The sequence below is a fragment of the Saimiri boliviensis genome, chromosome 1 (genome assembly GCF_048565385.1).
Source record: "Saimiri boliviensis isolate mSaiBol1 chromosome 1, mSaiBol1.pri, whole genome shotgun sequence".
Lineage (NCBI taxonomy): Eukaryota > Metazoa > Chordata > Mammalia > Primates > Cebidae > Saimiri > Saimiri boliviensis.
The window spans coordinates 26,320,309-26,342,135 of NC_133449.1; the positions used below are offsets into that span (position 1 = coordinate 26,320,309).

General features: G+C 44.8%; 1 protein-coding gene across 1 annotated transcript in view; it reads right to left on the bottom strand.

Moving 5' to 3' along the window:
* The window catches only part of CIB4 (calcium and integrin binding family member 4), a 66,847-nt gene that overhangs the window by 4,328 nt on the left and 40,692 nt on the right, over window positions 1-21,827 (bottom strand). Inside the window, exon 4 of the mRNA XM_003941584.4 lies at window positions 8,536-8,677. Within this exon, the coding sequence (XP_003941633.1) occupies window positions 8,536-8,677 (142 nt within the window). The remainder of the gene's footprint in view (window positions 1-8,535; window positions 8,678-21,827) is intronic.

A 21,827-nucleotide genomic window follows, 5' to 3' on the forward strand; every position in this document is an offset into this window, starting at 1 on the left:
CTCACCCTGACAGCCTGTTGCTGAGCTTCCCTCTTCTCTCTCTGCCCCCTGAAGGCTATTCCCAGCACAGCAGCCCGGATGGTCTGTTGATGGTCATTCCTTCCTCATTGTCCTCATGAGCCCGCTTGCAGCCCGGTCTCACCCAGAGCAGAGCCCAGGTCCCGATCCCCAAGTCAGCTCACCCTCACTCTGCCTCGTGGCTCAATCAAGCCAGGCACACTCCTGCCTCAGTGCCTTTGCACGGAGGCTCCCCCTCCTCGGGACACTCTCACCCAGGTTTTTCTTCAAGTGCCAGCTCCTCCCAGGGCGCCACCCAGCCCCTGTGCAGACATACGCTTTCTGTGTCTTCCCGGATTTGTCCTTCTCCCAGCACAGAATACTCCCCAACACACTGTGTGTCATTAGCTCGTTTATTGCCCTCCACTCGAATATAAGTTCCACAAGGGCAGACATCTTTGCTTTTTTGCTCACTGATGTCTCCCTAGTTCCCAGTCAACAGTGCCTGCGACACAGTAGATGCCCAATGACTATTGTTGAATAAATAATGAATGAACTACCCACGGTAACCATTGGTATGTGATGGAGAAGGACTAAGCCCAGGCAGTCTCACTTAATGGGAAGTCTATGGTCTTAACCACCCCAACTGCCTTTATTGCAATAAAGCACCAGTCTTTCGCGGGCAGAGGATCACCCAAAACAATCACTACATTTGCCAGCCTCCCTTGCTGCGAGATGTGGCCATATGACTATGTTCTGGCCAATGAAATGTAAGCAGAAGAGGCACAGACAACTTCTGGGACCATCTATAATAAAGAGAAGGTGTGGTCCTCTGGGATAATGAGGTGACCTTGGGAACAAAGGATAAAGCGACAAGATAGGGGGACCTGGGATCCCCGACGCTGAGAGCTTTAGAACCACTGTGGGTAACTATCTCTTGACTTCTACATATTAGATAAATAAATATATACCTTCCAGCAATCTTGGATGCTATCTCGCTTAAGCCACTGTTACCTGTGGTATACTGTCAATGGCCACCAAATGGCCAATTCATTATCTGAGTCTAACTCATTATGAGTCTCAGTTTCCTCATCTGTAAAATGGGAGTCATAGCAGTACCTCCACTGAGTTGCTGTGGAGATTAAATAAGAAAATACATGGACATCACCTGGAATATAGAAGACAGTCAATATAGAAGATGCTTATTAGATATAAATAATAAGCATATTGGTTATATCTAATAAGCATCTTCTATACTAAGATATCTTGGTATATACAGTTATGCTCAATACTCAGTAACTATACAACGCTATGACTTAGTGTAGTTACATCTTCTATATTAAGAGGCTCAATTCTACGTCACTTGATGGTTGCTAAACGCTAAAAATGCAAGTCGAAGAGACTGTATAAACCCACCATGAAGGGAACAAACGAGAGCTATTGGTTTCTCCAGTTTCTATACTTGTTCCTACTAGAGAAACTGAGGCCCAGGTTTGCTGATGTCACCGGGTCCTTTGGTGGCAGAGCCAAGACTCGTGTGTGTTCCCCACGGCAGGATATGGGTGTGGAAGCTGTAAGCTGCCCCTCACGCCCACAGCAGTGCCTCTCCCCGGCTGAATGCTTGTCAGTGCCGGGACTGGAGTCTCTCTCCCTGCACCTCCACGGGAAATGGCTCCGTCCAGGTGAAGGGGGTGAAGGGACCAGCCCCGGGGCCTGGAGACGGTGGACAGCCGCAGCGACGCCGCACTGCCGCTGGGAACCTCTGCAGCCTCTCTCAGAGACCCTGCAGTGTGCCCAGGTGGCCTGCTGGCCCAGCTCCTGTATGCAGAGACTGCAGCAAATGACATGGCTTGGGCCCCAAGCCATCTGGAAACAGAATAATTTGCTAGAGTAAATGTAGTCCTAGACAGCTCCCCTCCTTTAGGGATGGCAAGGGGAGAGCAGCCTGGGATGGGCTGGGGGCTGGGAGCTCCGGGAGGCTGACCACCCCAGGCGGCCTCTGCAGCCTCAGCCCACTTGGGAGGGCCTGGAGCCTTCCTCTTGCTGTCTCCCAACAATGCTAGGAGGGGCTCGGAGGGCTGGTGGAGTCAGGGCTCAGCCTCCAGGTCCCCCCGAAAGAATCTTACCATCATCACGCAAAGTCTCTGTCATTCTTACTCCTTCCAGTTTCTCCAGGACTTTTACAAAAATCAACCTGTTTGGTGAAGGGAGGGCAGGCTCCTTTCCCCGTGACTTCCTTGAGAACTGAGATTTCTTCGCCTCTCCCCAGCCAGCAGCACCTGCTGTAGCATCAGGTCCCGGGAAGAAGGTATGGGGAGATCTGCCCCAGGTGCTCTGGTACCTGCCTGGGGATAATTCCTATCTGGTGGAGGCTGTGCTGATGAGAGCAGGAAGACATTGCTGGGATGGTGGTCTTCCACAGGTGGAAACTTTTTCCAGAGGTACAGAGAGAGGAGATTGATTGGCTGGAGACCAGAGTGTCTGTCAAATCACGACCTGGAGCCCAGTAGGTAAGCCCCAGGGAGGTGTGGCTGTCCCTGCTGGATTCTCCTTCCTCTTTTTTTTTTTTAGACAGTCTTACTCTGTCGCCCAGGCTGGAGTGCAGTGGCACAATCTCGGCTCACTGCAACCTCCACCTCCCAAGTTCCAGTGATTCTCCTACCTCAGCCTCCTGTATAGCTGGGACTACAGGTACCTGTCACCATACCCAGCTAACCTTTGTATTTTTAGTAGAGTTGGAGGTTCACCATGTTGGCCAGGCTGGTCTCGAATTCCTGACCTCAGGTGATCCACCTGCCTCAGCCTCCCAAAATGCTGGGATTACCTGTATGAGCCGCCACGCCCAGCCAGCCCCTGCTGGATTCTTGACCAAAAGCCATTCTCTTGTCTTTCTTACTAACATAACTGCAGTTTCTTTCCAGGATGACACCCAGCTTAAAATGCGTAGCTGGATGTTTTATGTCTCCTTTGAGCTATGGGTAGCCAGGTGGCATAGTTCTGAAGTTCTGGTCAATGAAATACAAACCAAAAATGCTGGGTGGGGCTTCCAAGGAAGCTTGTGAAAGAGAAGTGGACTTATCTGCACCTTGGACGCACTTTTGTCTGGATCCCTCCTCTTATCACCTTTTCTTCCCTCCTGAATTGAAGATGAGATGTCTGTGGGTGCAGAAGCCATTTTGCAACTATGAGGACAATGGTCCCCAACTGTTGGCTGAATAGGAAGCTGGAAGGAGCCTGGGCCTTCAGTTACTTCCTGAGGCCATTGCTCCAGATGTGCACTGCCTGACCCTAGACTTTGTTTCTTCTTTCTTTTTTGAGACAGAGTCTTGCTCTGTCACCCAAGCTGAAGTGCAGTGGCATGATCTTGGCTCACTGCAATGTCCACCTCCCAGGTTCAAGTGATTCTTCGGCCTCAGCTTTCCGAGTTGCTGGGACTACAGGTGCCTGCCACCATGCCCGGCTAATTTTTTGTATTTCTAGTAAAGACAGGGTTTCACCATGTTAGCAGGATGGTCTCAATCTCCTGACCTACTGATCCCCCGCCTTGGCCTCCCAAAGTTTTTTCTTTTTTTTAAATACCATGGCCACTGCTCCACATCACTGAATACAACCCTAACTCCTGCAGCCGTTTAGACCAACAGCTCTCACAGTCCGCTGCTCATTAGAGCCATCCAGGGAGCTTCCAAAAAGCCCAAGGACCAGGACACACCCAATACCATTCCAGCAAGTCCCTGGAGCTGGGGCCCAAGCATCTGTATTTAAAAAAAAAAAAAAAAAAAAAAACTCTCAGGTAATTCAATGTACAGCCAAGTGTGAGAAGCAGTGGGTTAGAGCAGTACTTCTTAGACATTAAAGCGCAGAGGAATCTGCTGGGGTTCTTGCTAAAATGCAGATTTGAATTCAATGGGTGGGGCGGGGTGGGGCCTGGGCCTCTGCATTTCTGATAAGCTTCCTGGCAGTGCCGATGCTGCTGGTCCGTGGGCACCCCCCGGGCCCCCCCTCCCCACCAAGGGCCACAGCACTGAGTTCCGCCTTTGGGCTTCTGCTGAGAATCATCACCATGAGGACTACCACACCTGCCTTCTCCTTTCCCTTTCTGCCTTCTTTCCGCTTTTTTATGATCCCTCTTCATCCTTCACGGTGACCCACCCCCTCCTCAACTTACGACGCCGACTCAGGATCCGCGCATCCCCTCTCGGATCCTGCTGACAGCTCTGTCAAGAAGGCTTCTGAGCCCAGAGAGAATTCAGGTTTGTCTGAGTCTGTCTGATGAGGCCTGGGAGTTGACGAGTCCCTGGGCAGCATTTGCACAGCTGATTTGCATGACGTCTTTGAGCTTTTTGTGTTTGTGCTTAGGCCGGAGGAAGGAACGTGCATGCTCGAGGAGCCTAGAGAGAGTGCATGGAGGAAGACACAAAGACACTGTGGAGGATATTGTGGTGTCTGGTCCTTGATCTGCCCGGAGGCTCCCAGTCCGGCCTCTTGGGACTGTGGGCATTCTCCCTGAGTCGGAGCTGAACACGATTTAGCTTGTGCCTTGAAGCCCAAAGAGAACCTGCTGCTCACCTCGCTCCTGAAGGGTTTGAGTGTTTTTGATGCTTTTGTTTGTTTAGCTCAGGAAACCGTGGAAAGTCAGGGGAGGTAGGCATCTTTTGCAGCCTCTGCCCAGCCTACACGATACCATCTCCAGTGGGCCTCCCCACCCCACCTCCCCACCCCAGTGGCAGGCCTCTGGAGCCATGCTTATTTCTCAACTCTGCTTCTTTTTGGCTGCAGGTGATTGGGCAAGGCTGGTCACCTGTCCCAGGGGCAGCTAGATCATTGGCTCAGTGAGAAAAAAAGGGAGAAACAGATGCTTGTGGCTACTCAGTCAGAGTGAAGCCTGCAGGCCATGTAGGGGCCGGGCAGTCATCTTTGACCTGTGGGCACAGAGGCATAGCAGATCTGCAGAAGGAGAAAGAAAGTCCACAGGGAGAGGCAGAGATGAGAGACGAGGCAGCCATGGAGAGGAGACCGCAGCTGCCTGGCTTCCTGACCCCCATCCAGCTGTGCCCGAGGGCCCCGAGAGGCCTGCCTCACTTCCACCGTGGGTTCCATATTGCTCTTCTTGGCGGATGAACTCTAGTGACCTCTCCCAAGAGCCACACGTCTTGGTGCTCAGGCTTTGGTATAATCCCCAGCCTCCTTGAGTGTGGGTGGGAACTGTGACTTGCTTGCAACTGATGGAACTTGGCAGAAGTGATGGGCTGTCACTTCCGCCATCACGCTATGTTTTTAACTCCATCTTGCCAGTGGGGGACTCAAGAGTATCTCCCCCTGACTGTCTTTGAAGAAGCAAGTGACCATGTCGAGGGGCCCGTGTGGCCAGGAACTGACAGCAGCCTCTGCCTGAGAGCCAGCAAGAAGTTAGGGCCCTAAGTCCTGCAGACAAAGGAAGGAAATTCTGCCAACAACGTAAACAAGCTCATGAGCAGACTCCCCAAGTCAAGCACCCTCCAGATGAGAAGGCAGCTTGCAAAAGCTGAAGAGGACCCAACTAAGCCACAGAAACGGTGAGGTTACTAATGTGTGTCATCTAAACCCTCTAAGCTTGTGGTATTTTCTTAGACAATGGCAAACTCATCTACTGCTGGGTCTTATCCGTTGCTTTTACACAGGTAAGTTTCTGTGGTTTGCAACCTAAAGACTCTTGGCTAAGACAGGAACACCAAGCCTGGGCTGGCATTCTCCCAGCGGAGCAAGCCCGGCCAGAGGAGCAGTGATGGGGGCTTGAGCCAGCACAAGGCCTGACTGAGAGGAGCAGCGGCTAGAGGGCTCCAATTCCCTGGAAGCATCAGGAACTCCCTGGAGACTCCCAGAAATACTTGGGGTAAGGAAGGAGGAAGGCCGGTGTGGACAGGTGGGGCCTACGAAGCCGATAGAATTTGGGTATGTGGTTTTATTTCTACATGTCCTGCTTGGACTTCACTGTAAATCTGTGTCTTATCAAATGTAGGACATTTGAGGCCATTTTGTCTTCAAATATCTTTTCTGCCCTGTTCACTCTCTCCTCCTTCTCGGACTCCAGTGGATACATGTTAGACCTTTCTATTGTCTTGCTTGTCTCTGAGGCTCTGTTCTCCTTTCCCTTGAATAGTTTTTCTCCTGTTCTTCAGATGAGATTATTTCCATTGATCTGTCTTCAAGTTTCCTGACTCCTCTGTTATCTCAATTCTCCCGTTAAGCTCATCCAGTGAATTTTTGTTTCGGATATTTTATTTTTCAGTTCTATATTTTCTTTGTGATTCTTTCTCATAGTTTCTGCTTCTCTGCTGAGATTTCCTATCTCTTCATTTGTTAGGAGCAGTTTTTACCTCCTTGGGCATGATTATTGTGATGATTATTGGTATGTGTCAAGCTGACGGCTAAGGATGCCCAGATAGCTGGCAACAAATTCTTTATGGGTGTCTCTGTGAGGGTGTTTCTGGAAGAGATTAGCATTTGAATCAGTAGACTGGGTAAAGAAGATCTGCCCTCACCAATTGGACATCGTTCAATCCATGGAGGGCCCAAGAGAACGAAAAGGTAGAGGAAGGATGAATTGGTACTCTCTGAGCTGAGACATCCATCTTCTCCCATCCACAGGCTTTGATGCTCCTGGTTCTTGGACCCTCAGAATGAATTACGCCACCACCTTTCCTAGTTTTCCAGCTGCAGACAGTAGATCATGGGACTCCTCAGCCTCCATAATCACATGAGCCAGTTCCTAGAATAAATCTCTCTCTCTCTTTCTACATATACATGTAGAGATATGTGTGTGTGTGTGTGTGTATACACACACATATAGACACACATACACACACTCATATATATATACACACATATAAACAGCCTGTTGGTTCTGTTTCTCTGCAGAATCCTGACTAATCCAGTTATAGTAGCTGTTTTTAAATCCTTATTAGCTAATTCCAACATCTGGGTCATGTCAGTCAGTCTCCATTCTTGAGAATTCATCCGTTTAAAAACACGTTTTTGTATACTGTGTACAATTTTGAATGGCTGCTTGGACATAATAAATGTTTTGTTGTAGAGACTCTGTATTCCCCAGAGAATGCTGACTTTTCGGTTTTAGCAGGCAACTGGTATGGACTCAAAGTGCAAACCCTGTGACTCACAGACCTGGTTAAAACGTGGCGGCAGCTCAAATCTCAATTTAGCTCTTTTATCCTTAGCTGAGCTGCTTTGAGTTTGCCCTCATGTATGTGGTTTAGAGGTCGGATAGCGATATGGGCATAATTTATACGCAAAATTTGGACTCCCTTTCTCTTTCATAGGGTCTCCCTCACTTTGCAGGGGCTGTGTGTGCCCCAAACTCTCTGGCTCTTCAAGTCAGAAAGAGTCCAGTGTTTCCACTCACTGAAGCCTATCTTCTGGCTAAAAAAAGTTAAAAATAAAAAAGGTGGCTGATGGAAAACCCATCGGCCATCATTTCCTTCTTCCAGGCATCAGATCTCTAGAACGCATCTTGCTTTTGGAAGCTTTCCAATGCCATCGGCTGGTTGCTTTTTCTATTTAGTTTAGAGTTTTATAGTTGCTCTCTGCAGGAGTGACAGTATGATAGGCGTTTACTCAGCCATTCTCAGGAGGGGACTCTGATTTCTTGTGTGCTTATTGAATGCTGAACCTGAGGATGTAACGGGATATAAAATTATCACTAAGTCCTTTTTACAGATGACAAAGCTGAGGCCTCATAGGTCCACCTGGCCGAAACGTCTTCTACTGTCCTCTATCCCCATCCACTGGGGTGAGTTAGAAATGAGCTGGAGTCCGCCATTGTGGAGACCAGGGAAGAGCTGGCAGGAAAGGAAGGCAGGTGAGATGCAAATGAGTAAGTCTAAATGTTCAAGCCCTTTGAGGCCAAAGAGTGATCAGGATGCACTAAAGCCTTGCACCTGGTTTGTTTGAAGCCTTCTTGAGACTTCTTTCTTTCCTTTTGATTCCTTTTGAGAATTCCCTTGCATCCCAGCTGTGCTGCGCGGACATTTGCCTGGTGAAGAGCAGGACATCAGCAGAGCCTTTTGACGACCCAGGACAGAGTCAGAGACCAGAATATGTCAAAGGACCTCAGAGATTATCTCTCCCTATCCCCTCATTTTACAGATGAGAAAACTGAGCCCCAGAAAGGTGAAATGATTTGTCCAAGATTGTCCAAATTTTGTTAACTTCTCATCCAGTGCTCCTTCTGCCAAATAGACATAAATCCTTTACATGCAATGTGGTCCTCTCGCGCGCGCGCCTGCCCACACACCACGCACTACCACCAATTAATGCCAATGACCCCACTGCCCTCTGACGACACGGAGGGGAGTCTATCCATTGATGCTGTCTTTCTCAATCATTCTTTTTACTCCACGGTACGTGCAAAACACGACACATACCCATAGATACCCAAGCAAAGCCCAGCTTACGCCATCCATCAATGAACTGATGATGGAGTTGGTATGGTATGTTCTCTCTGGCCCTTCCACCCCTCACCCCTCAGTCCCCCACAGCACCTACCGTAGATGCGAAAGGCGTACTCAATCTTCAGGCTGGGGCAGGCCTGCTCACTGAACACGGATGCCATGCCCAGCACATCCTCAAAGGAGAACATGCCGTTGTGGGAGAATACTCTGCAGATACGGTCTCTGAAAGGGTTGACCTGTGGGCAAAGGGAGGAGGAGGGAGGAGGTCTATCAGGGTCAGGGTTGTGTCACCCTGGGCCTCTCTCATCTGTCACAAACACTGTGTCCTGGGTTTCAGGTGAAAATGACAGCCACAACCTAAATATCGGAGTAGATAGTAGCTCACTGAGCCAGGCCCTGGGCATGATGGGGTGCCGGTGATGACTCTTGCAGATGGATATGTGACGTCACAAGATTCCTGCAAGGATGCCACCATTGAAGATAATGCTTATAATGCAAACGCAAATGAACAAAAGCATATCAGAGCTGAAATCTCTCCTACGCTAAATATGAGTCCTGCTCTATGGAGTAGAAACCATGAGAATCCAGGCAGACATAACAAGAAGACCCTGCATCAATTTTCTCTCTCTATGCTCAGGCAGATACAAGGCAAGTCAACAGGCTCACTGCCTAAGCGCACAGCCAGCCAGGGAATGAGACGCCAAGCTTCCTTCCCCTGCGGACCTCCCCTTGTCTTTGCTGGTAGTGATGGAGGGAGGTGGTTGCCAGGACACCAATACACTCCTTAGATCCATGTCACACGACTCATCATACACACACACACACACACACACACACACACCCCTCATGTCTTATAGAGACTGAAAACAGGGCAGTTGATGTGGTAGCTGCTGGTAGCAAGAATATTACCTACTACACAACATGTGAACATGCTGGAAAGTGCAGAGAAAATATTGCCAAAGATACAGAGAAATAAGTATTCAAACAAGTTTTATACTGGGAAAGCTTTGCAAAATAGTTAAATTGAAGTATGTATTTTCTAATGTGGTTTTCTTAGATTCCGTGTATGAAAAACCACATTTCTTTGAGCCACTGAAGGAAAAAGAGATATGGACTGAATAGTAAATGAATGTCTTCAACGAAAACGCCATGGATGGGGAAAAGTGAAGGTATCTTGGGCATGAGGGGTGGCTGCTCCCTGAGGGAAAAGTATTCTGGGGTGAGGCTGCAGGATGGCAACACATGCCAAAGACCTCCCTGAAGAATTTCCTGCAGGCCTGCCGTCAGGAAGGTAAGCCCAGAAATACCTAAGTACAGCAGAATGCATTGAAATGGTTCTCTTAAAATAAATAAATAAATAAATAAATAAATAAATAAAAAGTTAAAATATAGTAAAACTTGGCCAGGTTCGGTGGCTCACACCTATAATCCCAGCGCTTTGGGAAGCCGAGGCAGGTGGATCACCTGAGGTCAGGAGTTCGAGACCAGTCTGGCCAACATGGAGAAACCCCGTCTCTACTAAAAATACCAAAAAAATCAGCTGGGTGTGGTGGTGCATGCCTGTAATCCCAACGACTCAGGAGGCTAAGGCAGAATTGCTTAAACCCAGGTGACAGAGGCTGCAGTGAGCTGAGATCGTGCTATTGCAGTCCAGCCTGGGCAAAAATACAAAAACTCCATCTCAAAAAAAAAAAAAAAAAATATATATATATATATATATATATGGTAAATATATAAGTTTTACTATATATACATATACACATATTTGCGTATATATAGTAATATGTATGTACATATATATATATAGTAAAACTTATAAAAATATACACACACACAAAATGATTTGTAATCAGAAGGGAAGTGAGTATGAAAATCTGAACTGCATGGAAGTTTACTGGTTAGCTCCTGGAAGAGTTCTTAAAAGAGCTATCAAACTTAAAGATGAGTTATATGTTTTCCTGGCACAAAAAGACAAGTGTTCTGAATTTGCTGACCTTTCCATGATGACAAGTAGCTGTTGGCAGTGTGTCACCTAGCAAATATCCACCAAAAAATAAATTCAATTTCCTTTGACTCTTCAAGGTAAGGGTGACTCATTTTAACACTATTGCTTTTCTAAAGAAACTCATGCTTCGAAGAGAATATTTTTTAAATGGGATTTTTGAGGTTAAAAACGTGTTATCACCTCTAGAAATGCTTATATTACATACCTGGAAATATAGAAACAGACTCTTCTGACCTGTTTGGAAATTCTCCAGATAAAGAATGTCTGTGGGTTTTGAATCCATTGTTAAAAACATAAAAATGTAACACTTTCCACTTAGTGTAAGAGCCACTAACTGACATCGGGGAGGCAGACAATTACCAGTTTAATTTCCATCGAAAGCCTTAATTGGTGAGTGGGGTTGAAACTGAGTGCTATGATTTAAGACATGCAGCCCATGATACATTTCCTCTCTTTGGATCAGTTATGACAGCTATTAAAAAGAAACTGAACCAGAACAAGACCTCTGAATGTCTCTAGCTCAATCTAAAAGCAAGATTTCAAAGAATAATGAAGCATATCCAACCACATTGCTTTCCCTTACACATTGCTTTTCTTACAGTATTATTAGTTACATTCAAACAATAGTGCAAGGAAGAACTCTTACTGTATCTATTAAAGGGAAAAATTGTTTGTTAAATATGTAGTTTTTAGGTTGTCCTTAAAATTTTTTTATTTTGCTATTATATCAGATCAATATAGTAGAAAATGTATACAGTTTATACATGAATATATACGATGAGTTCATGTCTCATTTTTTCACGTTATTGCTGGGGATGCGTGATTTAAAATGACTGGAGATTTGTGATCGAGGCCAACTGCTCATCTCACGGATGTGGAAATGAGACCTGGGGAAGGGAAGAGACTCAGCCAGCAAGTGGGAGAGCTGGCCTGAGACCAGGACTCCCTGCTCTGTTTCCACTAAGGTGCCTAGTGTCAAACAAACATCAAAGACCAAGCACAGTGGCTCACACTTGTAATCCCAGCACTTTGGGAGATCAAGACCGACGAATCACCTGAGTTCAGGAGTTCGAGACCAGCCTGGCTAACATCACAAAACCCCATCTATACTGAAAATACAAAAATAAGCTGGGTGTGGTGGCATGTGCCTGCAGTCCTAGCTACTTGGGAGGCTGAGGCAGGAGCATGGCTTGAACCCGGGAGGCAGATGTTGCAGTGAACTGAGATCATACCATTGCACTCTAGCCTGTGTGACAGAGCAAGACTCCGTCTCTGTCTCTCTCTCTCTCTCTCCCTTTGCCATAAAGTGCAAAAACAGAATCTAGACTGAAGTTAAAGACATGGCTCATGGCCTAAGAGAACTCAGTGGCCAGCTAGAAATGACTCTGTGACTCTCACTATGAAAGTGAGAGGCATAGGAGAAGGCCATGGGACCAAAGGCAGCAGGAGGGAGAAGTCCAGAGGAGAAGATGGAGCTGACATGGAGCCATCGGGCTTACGAAGCGGGGAGGAATCTGAATATGAAGCAGGGGACACTGTCCCTGAGAGGATGGCAGGGCAGATGTCAGGCCGCAGGGCCAGGGCCGAGCTCACCAGAGCTGTGTTTGGGTCCTGGGGGGCCAGGAGTGGTGTCTGTGAGGCCTGGCAGGCACCTGCCAGGAGAGTGTCCCAGGACTGCCTGTTCCAACAAGGTGCAGCTTCCCTCTCCCCCAGGGTCCCTGTCTCAAGGGATAGCCCAGGGTACAAGCCCCCCTGCAACAGAGTGGCTCCAGTCAAAGGGGCACTGATGGTGCTGCGGGAGAGTTTCTAAGGTCCCTGGTGGTGCAGCCTAGTGCCCTTCCCTGCTCTCCATCCTGAGCTAAAGGCCAGCTCGGCTGATGTCCTCAGGTCTGGTTCAGCCTAGCCCCAGGCAGACGGAACGAGAAGGGGAAGCTGAAAGAGCAGGCTTCATGAGTGATCACAGGTCCAGTTTACTGGATTCCAGATTTTTGATGCTGTAACTTTAACAATCTGAAAGCGGAACCAATGAATTTGGGGACCTACCCAGAGAGTTATAGTCTGTATTAAATTTCACACTCATTCAGAAGTCTTCAATCCTCCCAAGGAGGAAGGAAGTGACAGTTGACAAAGCAATGCTTCCATTTCAGGAATAACACATCCACTAGTTTGAGGGCGTTTTGAACCAAGGGAAGATAAACATGTCACCATTGCAATTGACACAGGTAACTCAGTACTATGATCTCCATCTAAGCGTGATGAAACTAAAGAAGATGAAAATAAACCCAAATGCTGGGAGTATTTTTGGAAATAGAAACTACAGTTTATCGACAATAAAAAGATTGCAATCCCTGCCAAAAAAAACAAAAGCTTGCTTTATTTTTTTTAATTATTTATTTATTTATTTTACTTTAGGTTCTGGGGTCCATGTGGAGGTCATACATGGATGTTGCACAGGTGCATACATAACCAGGTGGTTTGCTGTCTCTGTTCCCCCTTCATCTATATCTGACATTTCTCCCCAAGTTTTCCCTCCTCACTGTCCCTCCCCTAGCCCTCCCCCACTACCCCCATTGTGTGATGCTCCTCTCCCTGAGTCCACGTGTTCTCATTGTGCAGCACCCGCCTATGAGTGAGAACATGCAGTGCTTGGCTTTCTGTTCTTGGGTCACTTTGCTGAGAATGATGGTTTCCAGATTCATCCAAGTCCCTACAAAGGACACGAACTCATCGTTTTTTTATGGCTGCATAATATTCCATAGTGTATATGTGCCATATTTTCTTTGTCCAGTCTATCATCGATGGGCATTTGGGTTGGTTCCACGTCTTTGCTATTGTACATAGGGCTGCAGTGAACATACGTGTGCATGTGTCTTTAAAACAGAAGGATTTATAGTCCTTTGCGTATATACCCATAATGGGATTGCTGGGTCAAATGCAATTTCTATTTCTAGATCCTTGAGAAATCGCCACACTGTCTTCCACAATGGTTGAACTAATTTACAGTCCCTCCAACAGTGTAAGAGTGTTTCTGTTTCTCCACATCCTCTCCAGCATCTGTTGTCTCCAGATTTTTTAATGATCACCGTTCTAACTGGTGTGAGACGATACCTCAGTGTGGTTGTGATTTGCATTTCTCTAATGACCAGTGATGATGAGCATTTTTTCATATGTTTGTTGGCCTCATATACGTCTTCTTTTGAAAAGTATCTGTTCATATCCTTCGCCCACTTTTGAATGGGTTTGTTTGTTTTTTTCTTGTAAATCTGTTTTAGTTCTTTGTAGATTCTGGATATTAGCCCTTTGTCAGATGGGTAGATTGCAAAAATTTTTTCCCATTCCATGGGTTGCTGGTTCACGCTAATGATTGCTTCTTTTGCTGTGCAGAAGCTCTGAAGTTTAATTAGATCCCATTTGCCTATCATGGCTTTTGTTGTCATTGCTTTTGGTGTTTTAGTCATGAAGTCCTTGCCTATGCCTATGTCCTGGATGGTTTTGCCTACGTTTTCTTCTAGAGTTTTTATGGTGTTAGGTTTATGTTTAAATCTTTAATCCATCTGGAGTTAATTTTAGTGTAAGGTGTCAGGAAGGGGTCCAGTTTCTCCTTTCTGCACATTCTAGCCAGTTTTCCCAACACAATTTATTAAACATGGAGTACTTTCCCCATTGCTTGTTTTTGTCAGGTTTGTCCAAGATCAGATGGTTGTAGATGTATGGTGTTGCTTTCAAGGCCTCTGTTCTGTTCCATTGGTCTATGTCTCTGTTTTGGTACCAGTACTATACTGTTTTGATTACTGTTGCTTTATAGTATAGTTTGAAGTCCAGCAGTGTGATGCTTTGGCTTTGTTTGTTTGTTTGTTTTTGCTTAGGATTGTCTTGGTTATGCTGGCTCTCTTGTGGTTCCATATAAAGTTTAAAGTGGTTTTTTCCAGTTCTGTGAAGAAGGTCATTGGTAGCTTGATGGGGATAGTGTCAAATCTATAAATTACTTTGGGCAGTATGGCCATATTCACGATATTGATTCTTCCTAACCATTAGCATGGAATGTTTTTCCATCTGTTTGTGTCCTCTGTTATTTCGTTTGTAGTTCTCCTTGAAGAGGTCCTTTACATTCTTTGTTAGTTGTATTCCTAGGTATTTTATTCTCTTTGTAGCAATTGTGAATGGGAGTTCGCTCTTGATTTGGCTCTCTGTTCATCTGTTATTGGTGTATAGGAATGCTTGTGATTTCTAAACATTGATTTTGTATCCTGAGACTTTGCTGAAGTTGCTTATCAGTTTCAGAAGATTTTGGGCTGAGATGATGGGGTCTTCTAAATATACAATCATGTCATCTGCAAATAGAGATAGTTTGACTTCCTCCTTTCCTTACTGAATACCTTTTATTTCTTTTTCTTGCCTGATTGCTCTGGCTAGAACTTCCAAAACTATATTGAATAGGAGTGGTGACAGAGGGCATCCTTGTCTAGTATCTGATTTCAAAGGGAATGCTTCTAGCTTTTGCCCATTCAGTATGATATTGGCCATAGGTTTGTCATAAATAGCTTTTATTATTTTATAAGTTCCATGGATACCTAGTTTATTGAGAGTTTTTAGCATGAAGGGCTGTTGAATTTTGTTGAAGGCCTTCTCTGCATCTATTGAGATAATCATGTGGTTTTTGTATTTGGTTCTGTTTATGTGATGGACTATGTTTATGGACTTGCTTATGTTGAATCAGCCTTGCATCCCCAGGATGAAGTCTACTTGATCATGATGAATAAGTTTTTTGATGTGCTGTTGCATTCGGTTTGCCAATATTTTATGGAAGATTTTTGCGTTGATGTTCATCATGGATATTGGCCTGAAGTTTTCTTTTTTAGTTGAGTCTCTGTCTGGTTTTGATATCAGGATGATGTTGGTCTCATAGAATGAGTTAGGGAGGATTCCCTCTTTTTGTATTGTTTGGAATAGTTTCAGAAGGAATGGAACCAGCTCCTCTTTGTACATCTGATAGAATTAAGCTGTGAACCCATCTGGACCTGGACTTTTTTTGATTGGTAGGCAATTGATTGCTGCCTCAACTTCAGCCCTTGTTATTGGTCTATTCAGGGTTTCAACTTCTTCCTAGTTTAGTCTTGGTAGAGTGCAAGTGTCCAGGTAGACTGCAAGTTATTCATTTCTTCCAAGTTTACTGGTTTATGTGCCTAGAGCTGTTTGTAGTAAGCTCTGATGGTAATTTGTATTTCTATGGAATCAGTGGTGATATCCTCTTTATCATTTTTTATTGCATCTATTTGATTCTTCTCTCTTTTCTTTTTTATTAATCTGGCTAGCAGTCTGTCTATTTTGTTGATCTTTTCAAAAAACCAGCTCCTGGATTTATTGATTTTTGAAGGGTTTTTTCTGTCTTTATCTCCTTCATTTCTGCTCTGATCTTAGTTATTTCTTGTCTTCTGCTAGCTTTTGAGGTTTTTTTTTTTTTTTTTCTTTATTATCTTGCTCCTCTGGTTCTTTCAATTTTGATGATAGGATGTCAATTTTAGATCTTTCCTTGTTTCTCATGTGGGCATTTATTGCTGTAAATTTCCCTCTCGACACTGCTTTAAAGGTGTCCCAGAGATTCTGGTAAGATGTGTCTTCATTCTGATCAGTTTTGAAGAATATTTTTATTTTTACGTCCATTTCCTTGTTTATCCAGTCGACACTCAGAAGCAAGTTGTTCGGTTTCCAAGTAGTTGTGTGGATTTGAGTGAGTTTCTTAATCCTGAGTTCTAATCTGATCGTGCTGTGGTCTGAGAGACTGTTTGTTATGATTTCCATTCTTTTGCCTTTGCTGAGGAGTGATTTGCTTCCAATTATGTGGTCAATTTTGAAGTGAGATGTGGTACTGAGAAGAATGTATGTTCTGTGGATTTGGCGTGGAGCGTTCTGTATATGTCTATTAGGTCTGCTTGGTCCAGCTCTGCATTCAAGTCCTGGATGTCCTTATTAATTTTCTGTCTCATTGATCTGTCTAATATTGACAGTGGAGTGTTGAAGCCTCCCACTATTATTGTGTGGGAGTCTAAGTCTCCTTTCAGGTCATTAAGAACTTGCTTTATGTATCTGGTGCTCCTGTGTTGGGTGTGTATATTTTAGGATAGTTAGTTCTTCTTGTTGGATTGATCCTTTTACCATTATGTAATGTCCTTCTTTGTCTCTTTTGATCTTTGTTGGTTTGAAGTCTGTTTTATCAGAGACCAGGATTGCAACCCCTGCTTTCTTTTGTTCTCCATTTGCTTGGTAAATCTTCCATCCTTTTATTTTGAGTCTATGCATGTCTTTGTAAGTGAGATGGCTTTCCTGAATACAGCTTACCAATGGGTCTTGACTTTTTATCCAGTTTGCCACTCTGTGTCTTTTAATTGGGTTGTTTAAGCCGTTTACATTCAATGTTAATATTGTTATGTGTGAATTTGATCCTGCCATTTTGTTACTGGCTTCTTTTCTTGCCCGTCAGTTGACTCAGCTTCTTCATTGCATTTTTGGTCTTTGACATTTGGTATACTTTTGCAGTGGCTGGTACTTGTTCCTTTCTGTGTTTAGTGTTTCTTTCAGGAGCTCTTGTAAGGCAGGTCTGGTGGTGACAAAATCTCTCAGTAATTGCTTGTCCATAATGGATTTTATTTCTCCTTCACTTATGAGGCGTAGTTTGGCTGGATATGAGATTCTGTGCTGAAAGTTCTTTTATTTAAGGATGTTGAATATTGGCCTCCATTCTCTTCTGGCTTCTAGGGTTTCTGCTGAGAGAGCCACTGTGAGTCTGATTGGCTTCCCTCTGTGGGTAACCTGACCTTTCTCTCTGGCTGCCCTTAGCATTTTTTTCCTTCATTTCAACCCTGGTGAATCTTGACAATTATGTACCTTGGGGTTGCTCTTCTTGAGGAATATTTTTGTGGAGTTCTCTGTATTTCTTGAATTTGAATGTTAGACTGCCTTGCTAGGCTGGGGAAGTTCTCCTGGATAATATCCTGGAGTGTTTTCCAGCTTGGCTTTATTCTTCCTGTCACATTCAGGTACACCTCTCAAGCATAGATTAGGTCTTTTCACATATCCCATATTTCTTGGAGGCTTTGTTCATTTCTTTTCACTTTTTTTTCTCTTGTCTTGCCTTCTCTCTTTTTTTTTCATTGAGTTGATCTTCAATCTCTGATATCCTTTCTTCTGCTTGATCAATTTGGCTATTAAAACTTGTTTGCTTCACATAGTTCTCGTGTTGCGTTTTCAGCTCCATCAAGTCATTTATGTTCTTCTCTAAGCTGGTTATTCTAGTTAGCATTTCATCTAACCTTTTTTCAAGGTTTTTAGTTTCTTTGCATTGGATTAGAACATGTTCCTTTAGCTCAGAAAAGTTGGTTATTACCCACCTTCTGAAGGCTGTTTCTGTCAATTCGTCACACTCTTTCTTGGTCATGTTGTGTTCCTGTGTTGATGAGGAGTCGTGATCCCTTGAAGGAGAAGACGCGTTCTGGTCTTTGATGGTTTCACCTTTTTTGCATTGGTTTTTTCCCCCGTCTTCATGGATTTACTTACCTCTGATCTCAGGGAGCTGCTTGATGAGGTCACTTATCTGCCTGTAGAGGTGCTACTGGGTTTCCAGGGACTCCTTCAGGTTACTAGGTAGATTTCCTGGTCTTTTTTGTTTACACTGGGAGGTTAGGCTTACCTCTTCTGCTGACCTGGAGGCGCTGCTGGGTGGTCAAGAACACCGTCCCATTGCTACATAAGCTTCCTGTGTTTTTTTAAAAAAACATGAAGGCTAGTCCCGCCTCTTTAACGGTGGGTTGACCTTTCCTGCACAGAGCTGGATCATTCAGGGTTCAGCTCAGACTGAGGCACTGGCTGCACAACCTGCCAGAGTTAGTGCTTCAGCCCTCTGAGGCTTATGGGGGAGGGGAGGGACCCACCTGGCCACACTGTCTGTCTCCCCACTTTCAGCTCCCTCCCTCTCCAGGCAGGGGGAGGGGGCGATAGCCAAAAGTTTTCTTTTTTTAAAGATCTTCTTAAAGTATTGAACAAGAGATTTGATTTGAAGATGAAAGTCAGAGGAAAAATATTTGGACCTAGCTTAAAAATATCTCCTCACCATTTCTCCAACTAGCGCCTAGTCAAAAAAAGCTTTTACAGTTGCTGGAAAAAAAATTCCCACAAAAATACGCTAGTGACTCAATGATGATGTCATTGATGCACTTGGATTTTCAATATCTCATTTAAAAAAGTCAAACAGTATTAACTTATTTAAAATTTCTCATCTCTAAATTTTCTTAATTTCTAGTATTTTTTATTTAGACTTCATTTAGCATTTTTATTTTCTAGTCATACTTTATTCTGTGCATTGTATCTGCTAGCCACTTTTATTAAAATTATATGATTGGCCAGACACAGTGACTCACGCCTATAATCCCAGCACTTTGGGAGGCTGAGGCAGGTGGATCACAAGGTCAGGAGATTGAGACCATCCTGGCCAACATGGTGGAAGCAGACCTCTACTAAAAATACAAAAATTAGCTGGGCGTGGTGGCATGCACCTGTAGTCCCGGCTACTTGGGAGGCCGAGGCAGAATTGCTTGAACCTGGGAGCCAGAGGTTGCAGTGAGCTGAGATTGCATCAACTGTACTCTAGCCTGGTCACAGAGTGAGACTCCATCTCAAAAAAAAAAAAAAAAAAAAAAAAGATACGATTAATGTTTATTGGCTGGATGCAGTGGCTGCCAGGCATGATGGCTCATGCCTGTAATCCTAGCACTTTGAGAGGCTGAGGCAGGTGGATCACCTGAGGTCAGGAATTCAAGACCAGCCTGGTTAATATGGTGAAACCCTGTCTCTGTTAAAAAATACAAAAATTAGCTGGGCATGGGTGGTGGGTGCCTGTAATCCCAGCTACTCAGGAAGCTGGGGCAGGAGAATTGCTTGAACCCAGGAGGTAGAGGTTGCAGTGAGCCAAGATCAAGCCACTGCACTCCAGCCTGGGTGACAAAGAGAGACTTCATCTCAAATAAATAAATGTAATTATTAATGTTTATATTTGTAAACATTTTACACAGATGTAAAGTATTTGTTAAAGAAAGCAGTAGATGAAAGTGTCTGTTAAGAGTGGTACAGAAGAGGTTAGTCCTTCCTCAGTCTTGAGTGGAGGCCTCAGTTTACCTAAAGCACCTTCTCACCGAGAGAAGCACTGCCCAAAAGGTCCCTCATGGCTGTGTAAGGTTAGGTGAGTAGAGCCCATGTCCTGGGAGAAGGGTGTAACAAAACTTTTTGTATTCTAGAGCCTTTTAAAACTTTCCTCAGATATACTTATGGATTAGAAGGCTCAATATGGCCAGGCACAGTGGCTCACGCCTGTAATCCCAGCACTTTGGGAGGCTGAGGTGGGCGGATCACAAGGTCAAGAGATCGAGACCGTCCTGGCCAACACGGTGAAACCCCATCTCTACTAAAAAATGCAAAAATTAGCTGGGTGTGGTGGTGCATGCCTGTGGTCCCAGCTACTCAGGAGGCTGAGGCAGGAGAATTGCCTGAACCCAGGAAGTGGAGGTTGCAGTGAGTCGAGATCGCGCCACTGCACTCCAGCCTGGAGCCTGGCAGCAGAGCAAGACTCTGTCTCAAAAAAAGAAAAAATAAATAAATAAGGAAGGCTCAATATTATTAATGTTGATTCTTTCCAAATTGATACATAAAGTTAATGCAATTCTAGTTAAACTTTTCCAGCTGGTCTATTTTGCTGGACTTGACAAGCCAATTCTAAACTTTACATGGAAATGCAAGGGCGAAGAATAGCCAAGTGAATCCTAAAGAACAACAAAGCTGAAAAACTTATACCAGTAGACAGCAAGATCTAGGGTGGGTGAAGTGGCTTACGCCTATTATCCCAGCACTTTGGGAGGCTCAGGGGGGGAAGATTGCTTCAGTCCAGAGTTTGAAACCAGCCCGGGCAACATAGTGAGACCCTGTCTCTACAAAAAATTTAAAATTAGCCAGGTGTGGTCATGCACACCTGTAGTTCCAGGTGCTTGGGAGGCTGAAGTGCAAGGGTCAATGAGCCTGGGAAACTGAGGCTGCAGCAAGCCCTGATTGTGCCACTCCAGCCTGAGTGACAGAGTGAGACCCTTTCTCAAAATAAAATAAAATAAAATAAAATAAAGATCTATGCTAAAGCTTTAGTAATTAACGTGATGTGGTATTTGTGCAAGGATAGACAAATAGATCAATGACCATAATGAAGACTCCAAAAACAGACCCGCACATATATTCCTACCTGATTTATGACAAAGATAACACGGCAATGCAGTGGGGGAAGGAACAGTCTTTTCCATATGCGGTGCTGGGTTTAGTGGATATGCATATGGGGAAAAAGTGAATCTTTATTCCTACCTCACACCATATACAAAAATCAATTCCATGTTGATCATGGATCTAATATATAAGACCAAAATAAAACATTAGATAATACCACAGGAGGATATCTTTATGATCTTGGAGGCAAAGACCATTTAACAATACACAAAAGGCCGGGCGCGGTGGCTCAAGCCTGTAATCCCAGCACTTTGGGAGGCCGAGGCAGGTGGATCACGAGGTCAAGAGATCGAGACCATCCTGGTCAACATGGTGAAACCCCGTCTCTACTAAAAATACAAAAAATTAGCTGGGCATGTTGGCTCGTGCCTGTAATCCCAGCTACTCAGGAGGCTGAGACAGGAGAATTGCCTGAACCCAGGAGGCGGAGGTTGCGGTGAGCCGAGATCGTGCCATTGCACTCCAGCCTGGGTAACAAGAGCGAAACTCCGTCTCAAAAAAAAATAAAAAAATAAATAAATAAATACACAAAAGCACAAACCATAGGAGAAAACTCATAAAGTGCATAATTAAGACAATAAAAAGGCAAGCCATAACAATCACTAGGTACTTCCACAGGTAAATGGATGAACAAACGAAGGCATGTTCACGCAATGGAATACTACTCAGCAATAAAAACGAAGATCCATTGATTCATGCAACAATGCGGATGGCTCTTTAGTGTATTTTGCTAAATAAAGGAAGTGAGAGCCAGAGGGTTACATATTGTATGAGTTCAGCCTGGAAAATGGGAAAGCCATGGGGCTGAAAACAGATCCGTGGTTGTCAGTGGTTGGGGGAGAGGGAATTAGTTGACTATAAAGGAGCCTCATAAGGAAATTTCGGGGGTGATGGAATTGTTCTCTAGGGTGCTATGATACAGACAGAAGCCATGCCTCTGTGCATTTCCGGAAACCCATAGAACTGTACACCAAACGGTGAACTTTACTGGACAACGTGGGATGGTGGAGAACCCGGGATGGAATGCAGCTCATGGCAAATGAAACCAACTGTATGACAAAAATGCACGA